Here is a 17761-nt window from a genome sequence, read left to right on the forward strand (position 1 = left end):
TACCAGGTAAAAAAAAAAAATACCAGGTACACCCTTTTATTCCCCTCAGCCATTCAGTGATGGCCAGACATTTCCACAGCAAACTGTCTTTGAGCTCAAGACTCTGAGTTTTAAAAGTCAGCACCTTGAAACTCATCAGCAAAAACTAACCAAAGCTAACCAAAAGCAAAGAAGTTTCCGGAATAAACTGAATGCTTCAAAGGCCAGCATAGCGGGACCATGGTTTCAGGGGACATCTAAGTCAACTGGCATAATAAAATCTATTAAGAAAAACGTTGTGCATCCCACCTTGGAAAGAGGTGTCTTGGGGTCTTAAATGCTAGCAAGCGGCCATCTAAGATGCATCAATTGGTCTCAACCCACCTGGATCAAAGAAGAATGAAGAACACCAAGGACACAAGGTAATTATGAGCCCAAGAGACAGGAAGGGCCACATAAACCAGAGACTACATCAGCCTGAAACCTGAAGAGCTAGATGGTGCCCAGCTATAACTGATGACTGCCCTGACAGGGAACACAACAGAGAACCCTTGAGGGACCAGGAGAGCAGAGGGATGCAGACCCCAGATTCTCATAGAAATACCAGACTTAATGGTCTGACTGAGACTGGAAAGACCCTGGTGGTCATGACCCCCAGACCTTCTGTTACCCTAGGACAGGAACCATTCCCGAAGCCAACTGTTCAGACATGGATTGGACTGGACAGTGGGTTGGAGAGGGATGCTGGTGAGAAGTGAGCTTCCTGGATCAGGTAGACACTTGAGACTATGTTGGCATCTCCTGCCCGGAGGGGAGTTGAGAGGGTAGAGGGGATTAGAAGCTGGTGAAATGGACACGAAAAGAGAGAGTGGAGGGAGGGAGCAGGCTGTCTCATTAGGGGGAGAGCAATTGGGAGTATGTAGCAAGGTGTATATGTTTTTGTGTGAGAGACTGACTTGATTTGTAAGCTTTCACTTAAAGCACAAAATTAAAATAAAAAAAAAAACTAACCAAAGCTGAACACACCAGCATCCCTCTGAAGGAAATACTTAACTCTCTCAGATCTAAATAGTCACAGGATTCACATGCCACTACTTCTGGTAACTTCCTCACCTCCTAGACTACCTACCACTTTGCCAGGCATCTCCCCCTCTCCCACCTAATGACATGGGCATCCCCTCTAAGACAGCTCTGACCACTTAGGGGGGCAGCCTAGTTATGGGGGCATCTCCCTGGGGGTCAGAAGAAGCAAGGCCCAGCTCCAGCAACCTTGGATGAGCTAAGTGACCGTTCTGAGTTTCCTTACATCATCAGTGGGGATATTAATATATACCTCTGAGGTCTGTGGCAATAGGGTTAAATACTCTGTAAACTTCAGTGATGATTATTTCCAAGAACTGGGTTACCATTCCTTTACAAAGCAGCTGTCACAGGGCAGCTCTGTTAAGAATCTGTCTCCAGCTTGGCACTGAGACCTGACCCCTGAACCTCCCACCCCTGACCTTGGGCCCACATCTAGGGCAATTCAGATAAATCTGCAGCCCCTTCTGAGAACAGTCCTTCACGCAGCGAAAGACATCTAGCAAATGTGCCCCTTTTTTTTCTTCCTAACTAGGAGCCCTGGTGGCGCAATGGTTAAGAGCTACACCTGTTAACAAAAAGGTCAGCAGTTCAAATCCACCAGCCACTCTTTGGAAGCCCTATGGGGTCAGTCCCATCAGGTCACTATGAGTCGGAATCAACTTGATGGCACACAGCAACAAGTCCTCTACAGACAGTTTTTCCACCCGTCTTTTGACTGCCAGAGCTTCGGACCCCTCCCCCTTCCAGTTGCCCTCTGTAGGATGATCACTGCCCTGTCTGCACCAAGTGGTGGAGGCACCCAGCACAGAATTCTACCCAGAGTGTGGGCTCTGACTATACCTGGCTACCACTGCTCATGATCTGCACAGACTTCTCATGCTGTCGTTTGTGACTGTCACCATTTAAGCAGCTGTGCTGGCGCCTACTGAATCATCTAAAATCCTCTGACCCCAGAACCCTCACATGAAGCAGTGCATGTCAAGGCGTTGGGTAGTTGTGCAATAAGAACGCAAGACTTTATGTCATAGGTTTGGATCCATGTTCTAACCTGCTGAGGTAATTTGAAATAAATCCATTCCATTTTGTGCCCACAAAACAATGGATAAGCACTCTCTCTATATTGTTTTCACATGACATGCTAAAAAAAAAAGGCTTGACCATGATAAGGGCAGAGACTGAGAGCTGGTGGCCGTCTCGAGAGCTGCACCATGCAAAGTTGCTTGCCACATTTGGCTGCTACGCACCTGCAATGTGTCTAGTCCAGGCTGGGATGTGCTGTAAATATACACCAGATTTTGAAGGCTTAGTACAAATGAGAAAAGAATGTAAAATATCTCAATGATATATATATATCTCTATATATAATATAGATATGTTGCCTATATAGATATATTGCCTACATATTGAAATAATATTTGGGAAATACTTTCATATGTTAGGTTAAATAAAATATACTATTAAAATTAATTTCGCCCATTCCCTTTTATTTTTGTTAACGTAGTACTAGGAACTTTTTAAAATTAGGTAGCTTGCATTGTGTTTCCTTGGGACAGCCCTACTCTAGGGCTCTGTCTCCAAGATGAGAATATCCATTAGCAATTGTTCAAGATGGTTAATCTGTCCTGAACCATCCTCACCATCTCCTAGTTCATGTTTCACCATCTTACCTCATGGAAATCTTCTGGGGAAGTTTTCCAAATATGCATTCACCCATATGTTCCATATATTTCTGTCATAGCAACCCCTTTGGAAAAAAATTCCAGAGACTCCTTGGGCCCAACTACTGAATCCAGAAGACTCCCCACCATGGCTTTAGCAGGTGACCACTTCCCTTTTTCTACCCCCATTTCATCAATTTCTTTAAACATTCATTATCAGCTCAAGTCAGCAAATAACTAAGAACTACATGTTATTCTCACGGAACAGGATCTGAGGACTCCAACAATTAGGTACCTGGATTTAATTTGCATTCTGAACATAGAATAAGAGCTCAATAGATGTTTGCTAAGAGAGTGAACAAACGAACAACCTGCTTGTGGCACTGGAACCTTTATTTAGGAATGTTACTTGGATCACCGCTCACCCCCAGGCCTTGGTTTCCCCTGGATAACAGACACCCAGAGGAGTAGAACCTAAATGTGCATCTTGGCTCCGTCTCCTGCTGGGTCTACAACCTTGGACATGTTACCTAAATTCTTGCTCTGCCCCTTTAACACTCTGATCTTCTCCAGGTTTCTGTGAGATTAAGGTCATTACAAAAGGACCTGAAGCCAGTGCTGGTACACCCCGCTAATGATACCTCCTGTCTCCATCCCATCCTCGCCCACCATGTCCTAGGCCATCAAGAGTGCACAGAGGGCGGGAGCCTGTGCTGTACCAGTAGCGGATCCTGTCCTGCCGTTTAAGTCTTCAGCAGTTCAGGGATGGACAGGGTTTCTGTCTGTGTTGGAGTCCTCGTCCATCACACTTCTTTTTTTCTTTGTTCCTTTACATTAACACTTCCCTTCTATTAACAAAATTATTTCCATTGGAAACTCTGAAAATGGTTGTTCTTTGGTGAGTCAGTGAAGGAGAGACACAGGCAGAATATTCTAAACTGGCACACCTGAGCTTTTCTGAAACTTCCCTTCTCCTGCAGCCTGTCTCTGCCTCGGGTATGGGCTGGCCACAGCTGAGTGGATCAGGGTAACACCATCACACAGCCTCAGCAACCAATCAAATCATCTCATTCCTTCAGCAATTTGAACTAAGACATCCAGGGCCAAGTTAGATGGTGTCAAGCCCTGGAAATGCAAGGCCCTGAAGAGTTGGGGACAGAGACGGCACAAGGGTAAGGCAGAGCCACAGGCAAGCAGATGTTATGAGGGAAGAGAAAGAGCCTTGAAGAGAAGCTGTACCTTGTGATACACCGGAAGAAGCAGATAAGAGGCCGCATGACCTCTGAGAGAAAGAAAAACAAGGGGGACAGCTGCCCTTAGCTCCCTAGTTCCTATAAAGGATGACTTTCTTGCCACGGTTCCATAAACTTCCTTTATGCATCATACTCTTTCCAGCTGCTGTAGAGTTGACTCCAACTCATGGCGACTCCATGTGTCTATCAGAGTAGAACTGTGCTCCGTGGGGTTTTCAATGGCTGATTTTTTGGAAGTAGACTGTCAGGCCTTTCTTCCAAGGTGCATCTGGGTGAACTTGAACCTCCAACCTTTTGATTAGCAGCTAAGCACTCCATCGTTTGCACCAAAGTAATAACCCCTATTTATTCTTGAGCTGAAACCTGACTCCGAAACTTGCTCTTGAATGTAGAGTAACTAAAGCAAATTGAAGAAATGACATTAAAAGAGCTGAACAGAAATTTTCAAAAGGCAGCTGGAGAAGTCAAAATAAAGTATTATAACAATATGTGCAAAGACCTGGAGTTAGAAAACCAAAAGGGAAGAACATGTTCAGCATTTCTCAAGATGAAAAAACTGAAGAACAAAATCAAGCCTTGGACCGCAATTTTGAAGGATTCTTTTTATGGGCAAAATTTTGAACAACACAGGAAGCAGCAAAAGACGACGAAGGAATACACAGAGTCACTGTACCGGAAAGAACTGGTAGACGTTCACCCTTTTCAGGAGGTGGCATATGATCAAGAATCGATGGTACTGAAGGAAGAAGTCCAAGCTGCACTGAAGGCACTGGTGAAAAACAAGGCTCCAGGAATTGATGAAACACCCATTGAGATGTTTCAACAAATGGTTGCAGCATTTGGAGGTGCTCACTTATCTATGCCAAGAAATTTGGAAGACAGCTACCTAGCCAAGTGACTGGAAGAGATCCATATCTGTGCACGTTTCAAAGAAAGATGATCCAGCAGAATGCAGAAATTATCAAACAATATCGTTAATATCACACGCAAGTAAAATTTTGCTGAAAGTAATTAAAAAATGGTCGCAGCTGTACATCAACAGGGAACTGCCAAAAATTCAAGCCAGATTCAAAAGAGGATATGGAACGAGGGATATCATTGCTGATGTCATATGGATCTTGGCTGAAAACACAAAATAACAGAAAAATATTTACATGTGTTTTATTAACTATGCAAAGGCATTCGAATACGTGGATCATAACAAATCACAGATAACAGTGGGTAAAACAGGAATTCCAGAACACTTAATCGTGCTCATGTGGAACCTGTACAATGCCAAGAACAGAACAAGGGGACACTGTGTGGTTTAAAATCAGGAAGATGTGTGTCAGGGCTGTATCCTTTCACCATACTTTTCAGTCTGTATACTGAGCAAATAATCCAAGAAGCTAGATGTCTTAGTTATCTAGTGCTGCTATAACAAAAATATCACAAGTGGATGGCTTTAACAAACAGAAGTTTATTCTTTCACAGGCTAGAGGGGTAGAAGTCTGAATTCAGGGTACCAGCTCCAGGGCAAGGCTTTCTCTCTGTGTTGGCTCTTGGGGGAAGTTCTTGTCATCAATCTTCCCTGGTCTGGGAGCTTCTCAGCACAGGGACCCTGGATCCAAGGAACGCGCTACACTCCTGGTGCTTCTTTCTTGGTGGTATTTAGGTCCACCGTCTCTCTGATCACTTCTATTGTATCTCAAAAGAGACTGACTCAAGATACAACCTAATCTTGTACATTGAGTCCTGCCTCATTAACGTAACTGCCTCTAGTCCTGCCTCATTAACGTAACTGCCTCTAATCCTGCCTCATTAATATCATAGAGGCAAGATTTACAACACATAGGAAAATCACAACAGATGACAAAATGGTGGACAAACACACAATACTGGGAATCATGGCATAGCCAAGTTGACACACAATTTGGGGGGGACACAATTTAATCCATACAATGCACTATATGAGGAAGGCAGAAGCAACCTCTGATATGCAGATGACACAACCTTGCTTACTGAAAACAAAGAGGACTCGAAGCACTTCCTGATGAAGATCAAAGACTACAGCCTGAAGTATGGATTATATTTCAACATAAAGAAAACAAAAATCCTCACAACCAGACCAATAAGCAACATCACGATAAATGGAAAAAAACATTTCAGTTGTCAAGGATTGCATTTTATTTGGATCCGCGATCAATGACCATGGAAGCAGCAGTCTAGAAATCAAACAATGTACTGCACTGGGCAAATCTGCTGCAAAAGAGGTCTTTAAAGTGCTGAAAAGCAAAGATGTCACGTTGAGGACTAAGGTGCGCCTGACCCAAGCCATGATTTTTTCTATCGCCTCATATGCATGGGAAAGCTAGATAATGAATAAGAAGACCAAAGAAGAATTGATGCCTTTGAATTATGGTGTTGGCAAAGAATACTGAATATGCCCTGGACTGCCAGAAGAATAAATAAGCCAATCTGTCTTAGAAGAAGTACAGCCAGAATGCTCCTTGGAAGCAAGGATGTACTTTGGGCATATTATGAGGAGGACCAGTCCCTGGAAAAAGACATCATTCTTGGTAAAGTGGAGGGTCAGCAAAAAAGAGGAAGACCCTCAACCAGATGGACTGACACAGTGGTTGCAACAATGGGTTCAAACATAGCAACAATTGTGAAGATGGTACAAGACCAAGCGGTGTTTCTTTCTGTTGTACATAGGGCCGTTGTGAGGCGGTGAGTCAAAACCAATTCGACAGCACCTAACAACAATTCTTGAGCTTAAGGTCCCTGGGTGGTACAAACAGTTTGCTGTGAACTACTAACCTAAAGGTTGGTGGTTCAAATACACCCAGTGGTGCCATGGAACAAAGTCCTGGCGATTTGCTTCCATAAAGATTATAGCCAAGAAAACCCTATGGAGGTAGTTCTACTCCTTAACACATGGGGTTGCCATGACTCAGAATCAACACGGAGGCAATGAGCCTTCTTGAGCTTATGGTGCGTGACTTCCCACACCTGTAATCAATCAAAGTTCAACCACAACACATCTCCGCATCTCTGAGTGTTCTTCCTAAGTGTTGCTCTCCCACTCACAGCCCCATAACTTAGCAAATACAGAACATGGCACCTACTGAAACCGGGACCAAGGAGGTATGCTTTGATTACACATTCTTTGCAAAACAAAGACACAGAAATGTTTGTTCAGCCCCAATTGCTTTTTCTCAAGAAGGAAGAGTTTATTGCAGGTTGGGTACACTTATAGAAGGCAAAATCGAACAATGAGATGAACTACAGGGCCCACCAGTTTAGAAGATGAGCAGGTAAAACAAATACACTGATTATATACAATTATTAAAAAGAGCAAGGGGGTGGGAAAAAAGGAAAAACTGCCAGCAGCCTTCCAGAAGGTTAATAACAGAGGGTGCCCAAGGCCCCGTCCTGGCCCCAGTCCTGACTGTGCATCCTACACCTTTCCTTGGTCTTGGTTCCAGCCAAAGAGCAGCTGATGAAAGGAGATTCTGGCGGTGCTTAGGAAACCTAGCTTATTCCATTCGGCTAGCAGCTGGTTTGCTGAGAAGAAACCGCCAAGGCCAGGGTGACGCCACATGCACCAAGCCTTTCATTAAGGAACCCAAAGGCCAAGTTCATTAGCATTTCCGAATACATAGTGGGAAGAATTGATGGAAAACAGAATGTCGAGGGAAGAAGGTGACCTTCTCCTGTGGTCTGTGCACAAATAAATAGCCAGTACTGTCCTCAGTTTGTGGTGTTCCATCAGCCCCTGAAGCACGTCTCAGGTCTGGAGTCAGTGTGCGATGACCAGAATGTCCCCTCAGGTGCCCATTTCTTCATTAGAAAGCCGGTCCCCTCCAACCGCCTCAGCACAGGAAGGTGTTGCGTCACCTCTCACAAGACACCCACGAAGGGACAAATGCAGCTGTAAATTCTTTGTAAGAAAAGAGGGAGTGCTCCGGGTTTACTTAAATAAGGTAGAGAGCTTGATTCATCCAGTGTTTCTATAAAAATGCATTTAATGCTGGATAAAAGCTGCACATTCTCCTGGCAAAGCTGTAAAATGTCCATTACACTGAAACCACGGATGGCTGAAAACGAGAGCCACTCCAAGCATCTGTCACCAAAGTGGACACCGCGCACCACTCCCCGAGCCGGAGGGCAGAGCCCGGAGCACCAGACGCGGCCGAGGCGGCAGGCAGCCCTGGGGGAGGCCAGCAGACGAGGAGACCAGCAGAGAGGAGAGAAGAGCTTCCAGCGAGCGGGTGGGGCGCGGGGCCCAGGGGCTTCGGGCTCCGCGGAAGCCTGCAGGCTCAGTCCCGGTGGCGGCGCCAGGTCCCTGCGCGCTCACAGCCCGGGCCGACGGGCGGGGAGGCCGGGGTGGGAGACGCGGGCCGGGCAGGGGGCAGGGCCGCCCCGGGCACAGAGGAGCCCTGGGCCGGGGGAGGAGCTGGAGAGGTCTGCTCCGGCGCGGCTCTGCTGCTGTCGGGCCCGTGCTTGCTGCAGAAAATCTGCCCCTCCTTATCTAGAGCCGTGTTCTGAGGAGAGACCAGCAGAGAGAGCGCGTTAGCGGCGGCTCGGTCGGGCCCCCACGACCAGCGAGCACGACTGGGCATGCGCGGACAGAAAGAGAGGAGGAGAAGTAACGCCGGCGGCTCGCTAGAGGCGAAGCGATGGTTCTGGTGCTTCGTCCTGGGCACGGGCTGCACCCGGCCTCTGCTCCTAACACGGCCCGGACCTGTGGAAACCATGGGTCCTGAGGCAGGACCTGGCCCAGGGAAAGTGGAACTAGGAGCCTGCGCGGCTCCTGAGTGAATTCTTTTCTAGCTCGGGAGCGGCCCCTGAGTTCTGAGTGTTTCTTCCCCAGACTGGGAGCCAAAAAGAATCCCGAGCCAATAAGCAAACCTTATGGAGTGATCAGTCTTTAAAGGTTTACTTTTCTAAAGAAAATTCTCAGCCACAGATTGAAAAGTTTCTCACACGTCACATGAGCTAGTAACCCCCTCACAACTCAAGTGGCTGTACCTGCAATAAGGCCAACAAGTCATATGGTGCAACCCTAGAAATCATTTTTTAAATCCTCCCCATCTCCTTGCCTGCTCCTCTCTTCAGGTGGGGCCTTTTTAGCTTCTCACACCCCCAAGGTTTTAATCTACTCAACTCCTTGGGGAGTGCAGAAACAGCCACCCTGGCTGGGAGGTGAGTCCTAGTCTCCCCATTTTTTCCTCCTTTGACTCAGTCTAGGTAGTTCTTGCTTGTCCAGGGAAATCTGGCCAACTGCATCTGACTGGGCTTTCCAAACATAGGAGCACCTTTAGCTAAAAGGGGCAAAGACCAGGAGACATTCTGCAATGGAACTACCTGGGGACAGGGTGGGGGATGGGCTACAGATTCTTTCAGTAAAAATAAAAAGTATGGAGAAAATACGAATAAACAAGGGCCTTGTAAGATTTGTGTAGCTGCCCTAAGTATACTTGGTCTCAACTGTAACACAGGTGTCCTCCATAGGCCCTTCCAAGGTCAAACACTAATTTCCAAGGACAATTTCAATTACCTGGAAAAGAGGTAACTGTGGAAAGGCCAAATCAGAAAGTCAGCATAGCCCTTTAATAAGCTGCCAAGCTCCCAGCATCAGTGTGGGCCAAAGCCGCCACCCCTCAGGGAAAACAAAGCTCCCACCAACAGTGAGACTGAAGAGAGACGGGTGCGCGGTTTTCTACCACACAGCCTCTTCTGGGTCAAAGGAAACAATGCCGGAGTGACTTCTCCTTTTCTCTCCCTGTAGTCAGAACGTGAGTGTATGCAGCAGAACAAAGCATTGCAGTGCAGTTAGTACATACCATCGCCTTGGACCTAGTCAGAGGGAAGCAATGCAGGCAGCGGGAGAGGCGAGAGAGAGAGAGAGAGAGAAGGGGGGAGAGAAGCAGGGACAGAAACTAGACTTACTTTAAAACAGAAGCAACACAATTGAAACATATTGTATCTTAAATTAAGGAAAGAAACCCAAATCATTCCCAATTTTTCCCCTGAAAGGAAGTATAATCCTCCCCTCCCCCATTATGCACACGAAAAGCAATCCATTTTAATTCGCCCCTCTGCAAGGCAGCTCTGGAAGATGCAGAGTGAACGAGGCTGCTTGTAATTCCCTTTTCTGCCACGAGGTGGCTTCTCGTTACTGGGGCTGGGATAAGCCCACTGGTGTGGACAGTGGAGCCCCCTGCAAATACACTGTCATACGTATGCTAAGGAAAAGTCATAAAATACAGAAGAGTAGTCTAAAACCACAGCCCTCTCTTAAACTCAAACCTCCTCAGCATAGTTTTCCCTCATCCCAAAGGCTCGCATGATGCATCTTTGGAAATGTAGCTGGAGAAAGAGCAAAAGCCTTCATTCACAAAGGCACCTGTCTTAAAGCTGTCACCCACAAAGAGAAGCTTTTTCTCCTAAGTGAAAGCCAACATTTAGGAGAACCAGTGGCCTCCTCCTTCTCTGCACTCGCCAGCTTCTGATCGGGGAAGAAAGTAGTGCGGCAAGCTGAGAATATTAAAATAAATGAGAGTTTTCCAAGGGTGTGCTTGGCTGGCTGCAGAGGGTGTAAGTGCAGGAAGACCCAGACCAGTAAGCTACGAGCTGGACGGGTCAGAAATCTGAGACAAGCATGCAGATTTAGGAGGGGCTGAGAATTAGAAGCTGCTCTGATGAAGCACAGCAGGTTTAATACCAGGATTCTGCTTCAGGTTTTCCCATAGTCTCAACAGGGTAAAGAGTGAAACTCTGAAGTCTCTCTCAAACTGTCAAATCAAACTGTCAAATAAAATATAGATAACAGCATCAACTTTATTTTCTTTCATCCTTATTTACCACTGGTATGCTATAGTTTTCTCACGAGAGCCTCAGGCAGTAACTTGGGCGGGGCAGGTTGAGGGGAAGAGAACATCAGGGGTGACATGAAATAGTAGGGTTCTCTAAGTCATACAACAGTTATCTGATGAGTCAAACTCAAAGCTTTTATGCACTAACCCCACTATTATCTGTAGGAAAACATATCAGCCTCACATACTCCATTTATGAGGACATTTGAGTACCAGGGAGGGTAATTTTGTGGTTAATTACTTTTCATATGAAAAACATTTCATTCCAAGGACATCTGACTCCAAGGACAGAAAACACAGACAAATATTAATTGGTGAAGAGGATGATGACAAGGACACAGAAGCATTGCAAGCCTCCCCCACACAACCATGCGCAGTCCACTTCCTGAGCTGGGTGAGAATTAGCACGCGTCCACATGGAAGCCTTCTCCCTTGCCACTGCTTTTGGAGACAAGCCAAAATTCAGAGGCAGCCTTGTGGCCACTGAGACCTGCAACTGCCAGACAAGCCTTACTGACTTCTCCTGTAGGTACCAAATGGGCTCATGTCACTCAGCAGTTCCTCAGAGCTAACGACTGGCAGAGTTGTGTAGGGAGCGTGGGGTTAGACAGCGACCCTGCCAACATACTCAAAATGACAACTTAGCACACTTTTAAACACATAACCTTTTATAGTCACCACTGGAATTCCAAATAATAAAGAGTTGCTCATTTACACAAACATCCAGTTAAAGCTTAGGGGGCTGAAAGTTGACTGTTGAACCTTTGGTCAGCCAAGGGAAAAATGGCACTTATAACCCACGCAACCATAGGCTTTGTCTGAGGAGGTCTAAATATCATTATCTAGAACAGAGCTTATGTGGGCCATAGGGTAGAAGGGCCATGCCATTCCAGGCGAACCCTGGCCGAGAGGTGGGCATGACAGGGCTGGCCACACGCCTTTGGCTACAGACTCCTCTCAGGTCTCTGAGTAGAGAGGTGCCCCAGGCAACGGTAGTGAGCTCTCCTATGCCCTGGGCACAGTCCTGCAAGGTTTTTCCTCTTCATAGAAGACTATTAAGCTTAATTAACATATGGTTATTAAATTTTAGTGTGTGTGTGGTTTCCCTCCAGCTTCTTAAATCTCCCTTCTTTTGGTTTTTCCGTTAATATATTATGTGAGATGTTAATGTTATTTTTCTCAATTTTACCAGAGTCTGCCTTAAAATGTAGCACAAGGCAAGGCTGCACACTCCTTAGCCTACCAATTAATGTTAGATTCCAGAAGTGAATCATTTGAAAATGTTCTCACACCATTGGCTCCGTCTAGATGGTTCTTTTCAAAGTGTTTCAGCTATAATTCTGCGACAACCCCAGCTTTCTCAGGCTTTCAGCAGAACACTGCTAACATGCTAGGAAAAACCACAGCTCAAGAGGCCTTCCCATTACTTTGGCACAGAGCACCCCCAAAGACCTGCACCATGTCAAAAGTCCCGGTTTGAAAGTTCAGGCTTCAGCTGGAGGGTGGTGTGGTGAATGCTTTGGGGGGCAGGGTCGGTATAAGGGAGGAACAAGTACACGCAGCCTTCCCTGCGGGAGAGGAGAATGACAGACCAGACGGTGTGGTGGATGCTCAATAAACATATCAGAGCACCTCAGATTCAAAGGTGTGTGTGTGTGTGCACGGGGCTGTGTGGGGTGTGTATGTACATGGTATATGGGGACTGGGTGTGTGTGAGAGTTATGTGTGTGAGGGGTGTGTGTGTGGTGTATATGGTATGTGGGGGGGTACAGGGTTTAGGGGAGGTGGGGGTATGTAGGGGGTAGGTGTGTATATGGTATGGGGGATGTAAGAGGGTTTTGGGGTGAGGTGTCCATGTGGTATAGGGGTATGTGTGTGTGGTGTGTGTGATCTGTGTGGTGTGCATGGTACATGTATGTGTGTTTTGTGTGAGAGGTATGTGTGGTCTGTGTGTGTGTGTGTGGTGTGTACGTGCTACCTGTGTGTGGGGGGGAGGTGGTTTCCCACCAGCTTCTATCTGAACCCTACATCCCTAGACTACAATGTGCCATGAGAACAAACAACCGTTTTTCCCTCCAGTGGGGCAGGAAACAGAATCTTTCCCAGAGAGTGAGGGGCTGTCCTGAGGTGAGAGTGACATGGCTATGGAGATGGCCCATCAGTAACGGTCAGACTCCACAGTGTCCCAAGTGGCCATTTGGGCTGCCCAAGCCCCAGTGTTGTCAGGGGTGGTCAAGATGCTAAGACTCAGGCACCTTACAAATCTGACTGCAAAGCTGATCCGGCTAGCTCCAGCCCTGTGAAGGCACCCCAGCCTGTTCCCTGGTACGCTGAGCAGTGCGTGGGTAGAACTGAGATGGGATATGCTCAAAGCTCTCTTTATGACCCAACTTCAGTGACTGCTCAGGCCCAGAGAGCAGTGTGCAGAGTACCGACTGACTTTTGGCTTAATTTTACTTTTTCTGCCCTTATTTTCCCTTTTGCTTCATTTACTTTCATGTTATTTTTATTTTAATTTGCTGTGTTTATGGATTTAGATAAGCTGTCTTAAAAACATTTTGGAAAAAGGGAAGTCTGAAAAAATACAGGGACCACTGTTACTGATTTCTCATAAAATTTTATCCATCCTGACAACTAACATTTTTTTAAATATAGTTCTGCACTTTAAAAAGTCCCCAAACTGTTTTACAAAACACTGATATTTTCACTTTTATGAAATCCGTTTAACTTTGGTTGTTCCTTGTCCCAAGTCCTAAAGAGTAATTCATGGCTTAAAAATCTATTTTGAAGCTTTCAATTTGGCAGGGAGATCTTTCCTCTTGTCATAAATCCCACCAGGACTTGGGAATCCCTCTCTGGATAGGGGAGCGATACGAGGAGAAGCAGCTGCCCTGGAGGCCGAGCCTGGGAGAAGGGACCTGTTTTTCGGTCAGAACCTGCACAATCCCACCCCAGCCCTGGGCGTCGGGCTAGATGAGTGCACTTCACGCAGCAGCCAATCTGTGAAGTGAACCCAGGAAGATGGAAGGTACCAGCTTCCATGTGAGCGAAGCTCTTGGCTATAGACTTCACAAGGTTCAATGTTGGCTCAAGCAATCAAGCCAGACACTAGCTTTCCACAGTACAAGTGTGCAGTTCACTTACCATGATAACAGAGACCCCGGTAGTGGTACTGTTCTGTTTGGGGAACGCATTATTAAAATGCTGTTTTAGTTTACCTGTTACCTCAGCTTGCATATTATTTTCCTGGGAGGCATCATCCTGCAGGAAAAAAAAAGAAACCAATACAATGATTTTTGAACCTCAAGTTTAAGTTTTATTTTCCTTAACTACAGTCACACCTCACCTCCGCTGCTGGCTAAATGGGCCCAACTTAGCCACAGGTTAGGGGAACAATCATCTTTTTTTTGAATTACAAATTATTGTTATTGAGTGGCCAGATGTACTCAGAGAGACCCTCTACCATTGGCTCTGCTCCTCAGGCCTGAAGTAGGCCAAGCAGAGAGCACAGGCTCCAATGCACAAAGGAGGAAATCCCCCCAGCTTCTGAGCCCTCCCCCAAGGCACAAGTGTCACATAACATCAAAAGTAATTATCAGTTTATTATTTTAATCAAGAATTCAGTTGTTAGTCTCAGAGCTATGTGGTATCCAAGAGCTAAGATATAAGCTCAGGTGAGCAGCGACAAGGACCCAGATGTCAGGATGTTGTGAGGCAGTGAAGGGGTACCTAAGTCCCCCAAGTCAACAAAAGTCCTGGGCTCATAAATTAACTTCACTCTCCTGGAGCCTCCCAGGAATGAGGAAAATGCAAGCTCTCACTCAATCCCAAACCAAACCAGCTTCCGTGCTGTTGACTCTGATTCATGGCACCACGCGTGTCAGAGCAGAACTGTGCTCCATAATGCCTGATTTTTCAGAAGTAGGTCAGCAGGCCTTTCTTCCCAGGAGGCATCTCTGGGTGGACTTTCAGTTAGCAGCTGAGTACATTAACTGTTGCACCACCCAGGGCCTCCAAACTCTCACCCCATCACCATTTAATGAAGCACGTTTACCCTAAAAGCAGAGACACCACCTAAGCCCAAAGGGAGGTCTATCCAGCCCTCTGCTTGGCTTTGGGACGGACTGTATCTCGGCCTCCCTGTCCAGCAGCAGGAAATCTGTGGCCGTGTGCATGAAAACACAGCACTCAGGGGGCTGAAACATGCTCATCTCAAAGCCCAGAACTACAGAATATGAGAGCAGAAAGGCCGCTCAAGGAGCATCCCAGCCAACCCCTTCGTTTTCCAGATGAGGCAACTGAGATGCAGAAAGGGACAGCGACTTGCCCAGGTCACTCAACAGAGCAGGGTCTAAAACTCTGGGGTCCTGCCGTCAGCTGCTTTCTCCCTGGAGCTGCCTTCATGCTACTCGCTCAGGAGGACAAGCAGGCACCATGTCCGCTGTGGAATGTGCAGAACTCAGCAGGAGCGTGAACCATGGCGAGGAAGCATGCTGTTGGCCACAGAACCTACAGACATTCACTTACTGAGAAATGCTGGTACTTACTGACACCCAGGGGTGACTCAGGATTTGTCCCGCAGTACACCGAGCTTCAACATTTACCTGAAGCATTTGACTGATTAATTCCTGGAAAGCAAAAAAGAGGGAGAACAAGGGAATCCCAGTGTTAGTATAGGAATCTGAGTTTGTACCAAGTACTCAAAGAATAGCCAGCACAGCTGCTCGACCATTTCAACTTAAAAAGCTGTTAGCATCTACACGCCTAGTGCTTACAGGGCATTTATGTAGACACAGCTGCCTGTGCCAGTGGAAGTGGAAGGAAGAGGATGTCTCTCCTGAGTCCACGTTAGCCTACTTCCGAGTGACCAAAGTGGTCTCCCCTAAGACTTCTGGTCATTATCACTGTTCCACAGTATGAAACTGCAGTAGTTTTCCTTTTTGGTAATTCCCTATGTCTCATTAGTTCATTCCTATATTTTAATGAGTGTCCAATTCATATTTCTTGTATAAATGAGAGAATGAACATGTAGGGCTTAAAGGAGAGTGGCAGGATGGTAGAGGCAACCAGGAAGACAGCCAGGCTAGCTTTCAGAATTTGGTTAGGAGCTTCAGAGACTACACTATGGGATGAACATAAAGAAAAGCTACACAGTGGAAGTCAAGGAAGTCCCCTGGAGTGCAATACCAATAGCTGCTAAGGCCCACACAACAGGTACAGGAGAGTGCTTCAGAGACCCCTCACACAACACAATCTAGAGACAAAGGCTTATAGGGGTACCTTTGCTGAGTCCGTGATGTTATCCCAGTAGGGGGCTGGAAACTCCAGTTTCCCAGCCAAGATCTGGTCAAAGAGATCTTCCTGGAGATTGTTCTCACTAAGCCAATGACAAAGAAATGGAAGAAGAGTCAAAGTCACCATACAGGTTTTCAACAAAATGCTCATGGGAAGAGAGGGGAGAGGAATCCAGCCCCTTTGGCTCAGGCATTTCATACTTCAAGTGTGTATCTCAACCGCATTTGTGATGGCACATGGCTCCTTTTAGAAAATGAGCCAACACACATTCTCATAGGCCTGGGAGTCAGAGAGACATGGACTCAAGAAGTAATGGAATCCACAAATAATGTAAACCCTCACTTCAGAAAAGAATTTTGGCATCCTCTCTCAATCTGTCATAGCAACAACAGGAGTAGAAAAACAGCAAATCTTAGTCAGAGCCCCTTGCCCTGCCTTTTTCCACTTGTTTTTCAATAAGATAGCCAAAGATCAGTGAAAGAACCATCGTATGGAAAAAGTCATACGCAACTCAGAATCTGAATGAAATATTCGTGAAATAAGGAGCTCACCTTGAACCTGACTTTCATTTAAACCCAATCTAAGGGAAAGAGCCCATTCAGGGACATCAACTAGAATTGCCCAGGTGGAGGCAAGCTCACCTCACTGCTCACAGGTGAGTATTCTTCCCAACCTGTGCCCACCTGTCCCTCCCTCAAAGGTCCGCTTGCACACACAGTTGGTGCCTAATGAATAAACGCTGACTTGAGTTTTGATGGAAGGTGTCATAGAACTGCAGAAATATTGCTGGGAAGGACATACCTGACCACGCAGAAAACGGCATCTTTACAGCCACAGGGCCCTTGTTGGTGGGTGCCCTGATGGCCAGAGAGAAGAACCATTACCCTTCTTAGGCCATCACAAGTTCCTTGTGTAGAAACAGAAAACTCAGGATGGGCTGTTGGCATCAAGATCAAAACTCAGAAGTGGAATTAAGTACTACCTGGCAAGCGTGCAGCGTTTCTCTTAGAATTTCCAACAGGACCCTCTCAACAGCCCGTCACTCACCTGGGACCCAACACAGCCTTGAGGACAGGAAGCTGGCTACAGCATCAACCCTCTCAAGGGGGCAAGGGCAGCTGTGTCATCCCCAGAAACAGATCATTTAGGGACCAGTGTTTAGAGACAAATTCCAGGGCCACTGCTGTGTGCTGATGGGGCTGCTTCATTCCCGTTCTACTGAGAAGCGGTTGTGCGCTCTGTGAACATCTATGACGTTCGGTCAAGCCCAGCTGAACCCACATCTATGGGTCCATGGAGTCCAGGTCAAGAGGCCATGGAGAAGCACAAGTCAGGCAGGTAACCAGCCAAGGCAAGAAATCCCCTGGCTCTCCTGAAAAACGATTTTCTTTGCCCACAAACTACTTCTCCCTAGGTGGCAAAGGTTTCATTTCCTTTTCACTGTTATCTCCCTGCTGATTTAGCTGGGCTTAACTCTCCTTCAGAACGAGTAAAGAATACACAATGAGATTTTACAGAAATCCTCAGAAAGCCAGAGGACACCAGGAGATCCAGATTTTTAAAAATAGTTTAAAAACGACCTATTTCCAAAACGTCCCTCCCTATTGTTCCACTCATCTTCCCTGTATTT

At 46.5% G+C, this 17761-nt stretch overlaps 1 protein-coding gene across 8 annotated transcripts in view; it reads right to left on the bottom strand.

Annotated features, from left to right (window-relative positions):
- Positions 1-7033: 7033 nt before the first annotated feature.
- Positions 7034-17761, bottom strand: part of DCLK2 (doublecortin like kinase 2) — a 192952-nt gene continuing 182224 nt past the window's right edge. For 4 of the 8 annotated variants that reach the window (XM_049905211.1, XM_049905209.1, XM_049905208.1 and 1 more), the window contains 4 exons: positions 16117-16213; positions 15384-15464; positions 13981-14097; positions 7035-8502 (listed from right to left, as the gene is read on the bottom strand). In XM_049905211.1, coding sequence (XP_049761168.1) covers positions 8278-8502; positions 13981-14097; positions 15384-15464; positions 16117-16213 — 520 coding nt within the window. In that variant the 3' untranslated portion in view covers positions 7035-8277. Of the gene's footprint in view, positions 10769-13980; positions 14098-15383; positions 15465-16116; positions 16214-17761 lie in introns of all 8 variants that reach the window. The other 4 variants (XM_049905213.1, XM_049905212.1, XR_007519809.1 and 1 more) reach the window with 3 other exon arrangements.

The sequence above is a fragment of the Elephas maximus genome, chromosome 13 (assembly GCF_024166365.1).
Source record: "Elephas maximus indicus isolate mEleMax1 chromosome 13, mEleMax1 primary haplotype, whole genome shotgun sequence".
NCBI classification, from domain to species: domain Eukaryota; kingdom Metazoa; phylum Chordata; class Mammalia; order Proboscidea; family Elephantidae; genus Elephas; species Elephas maximus.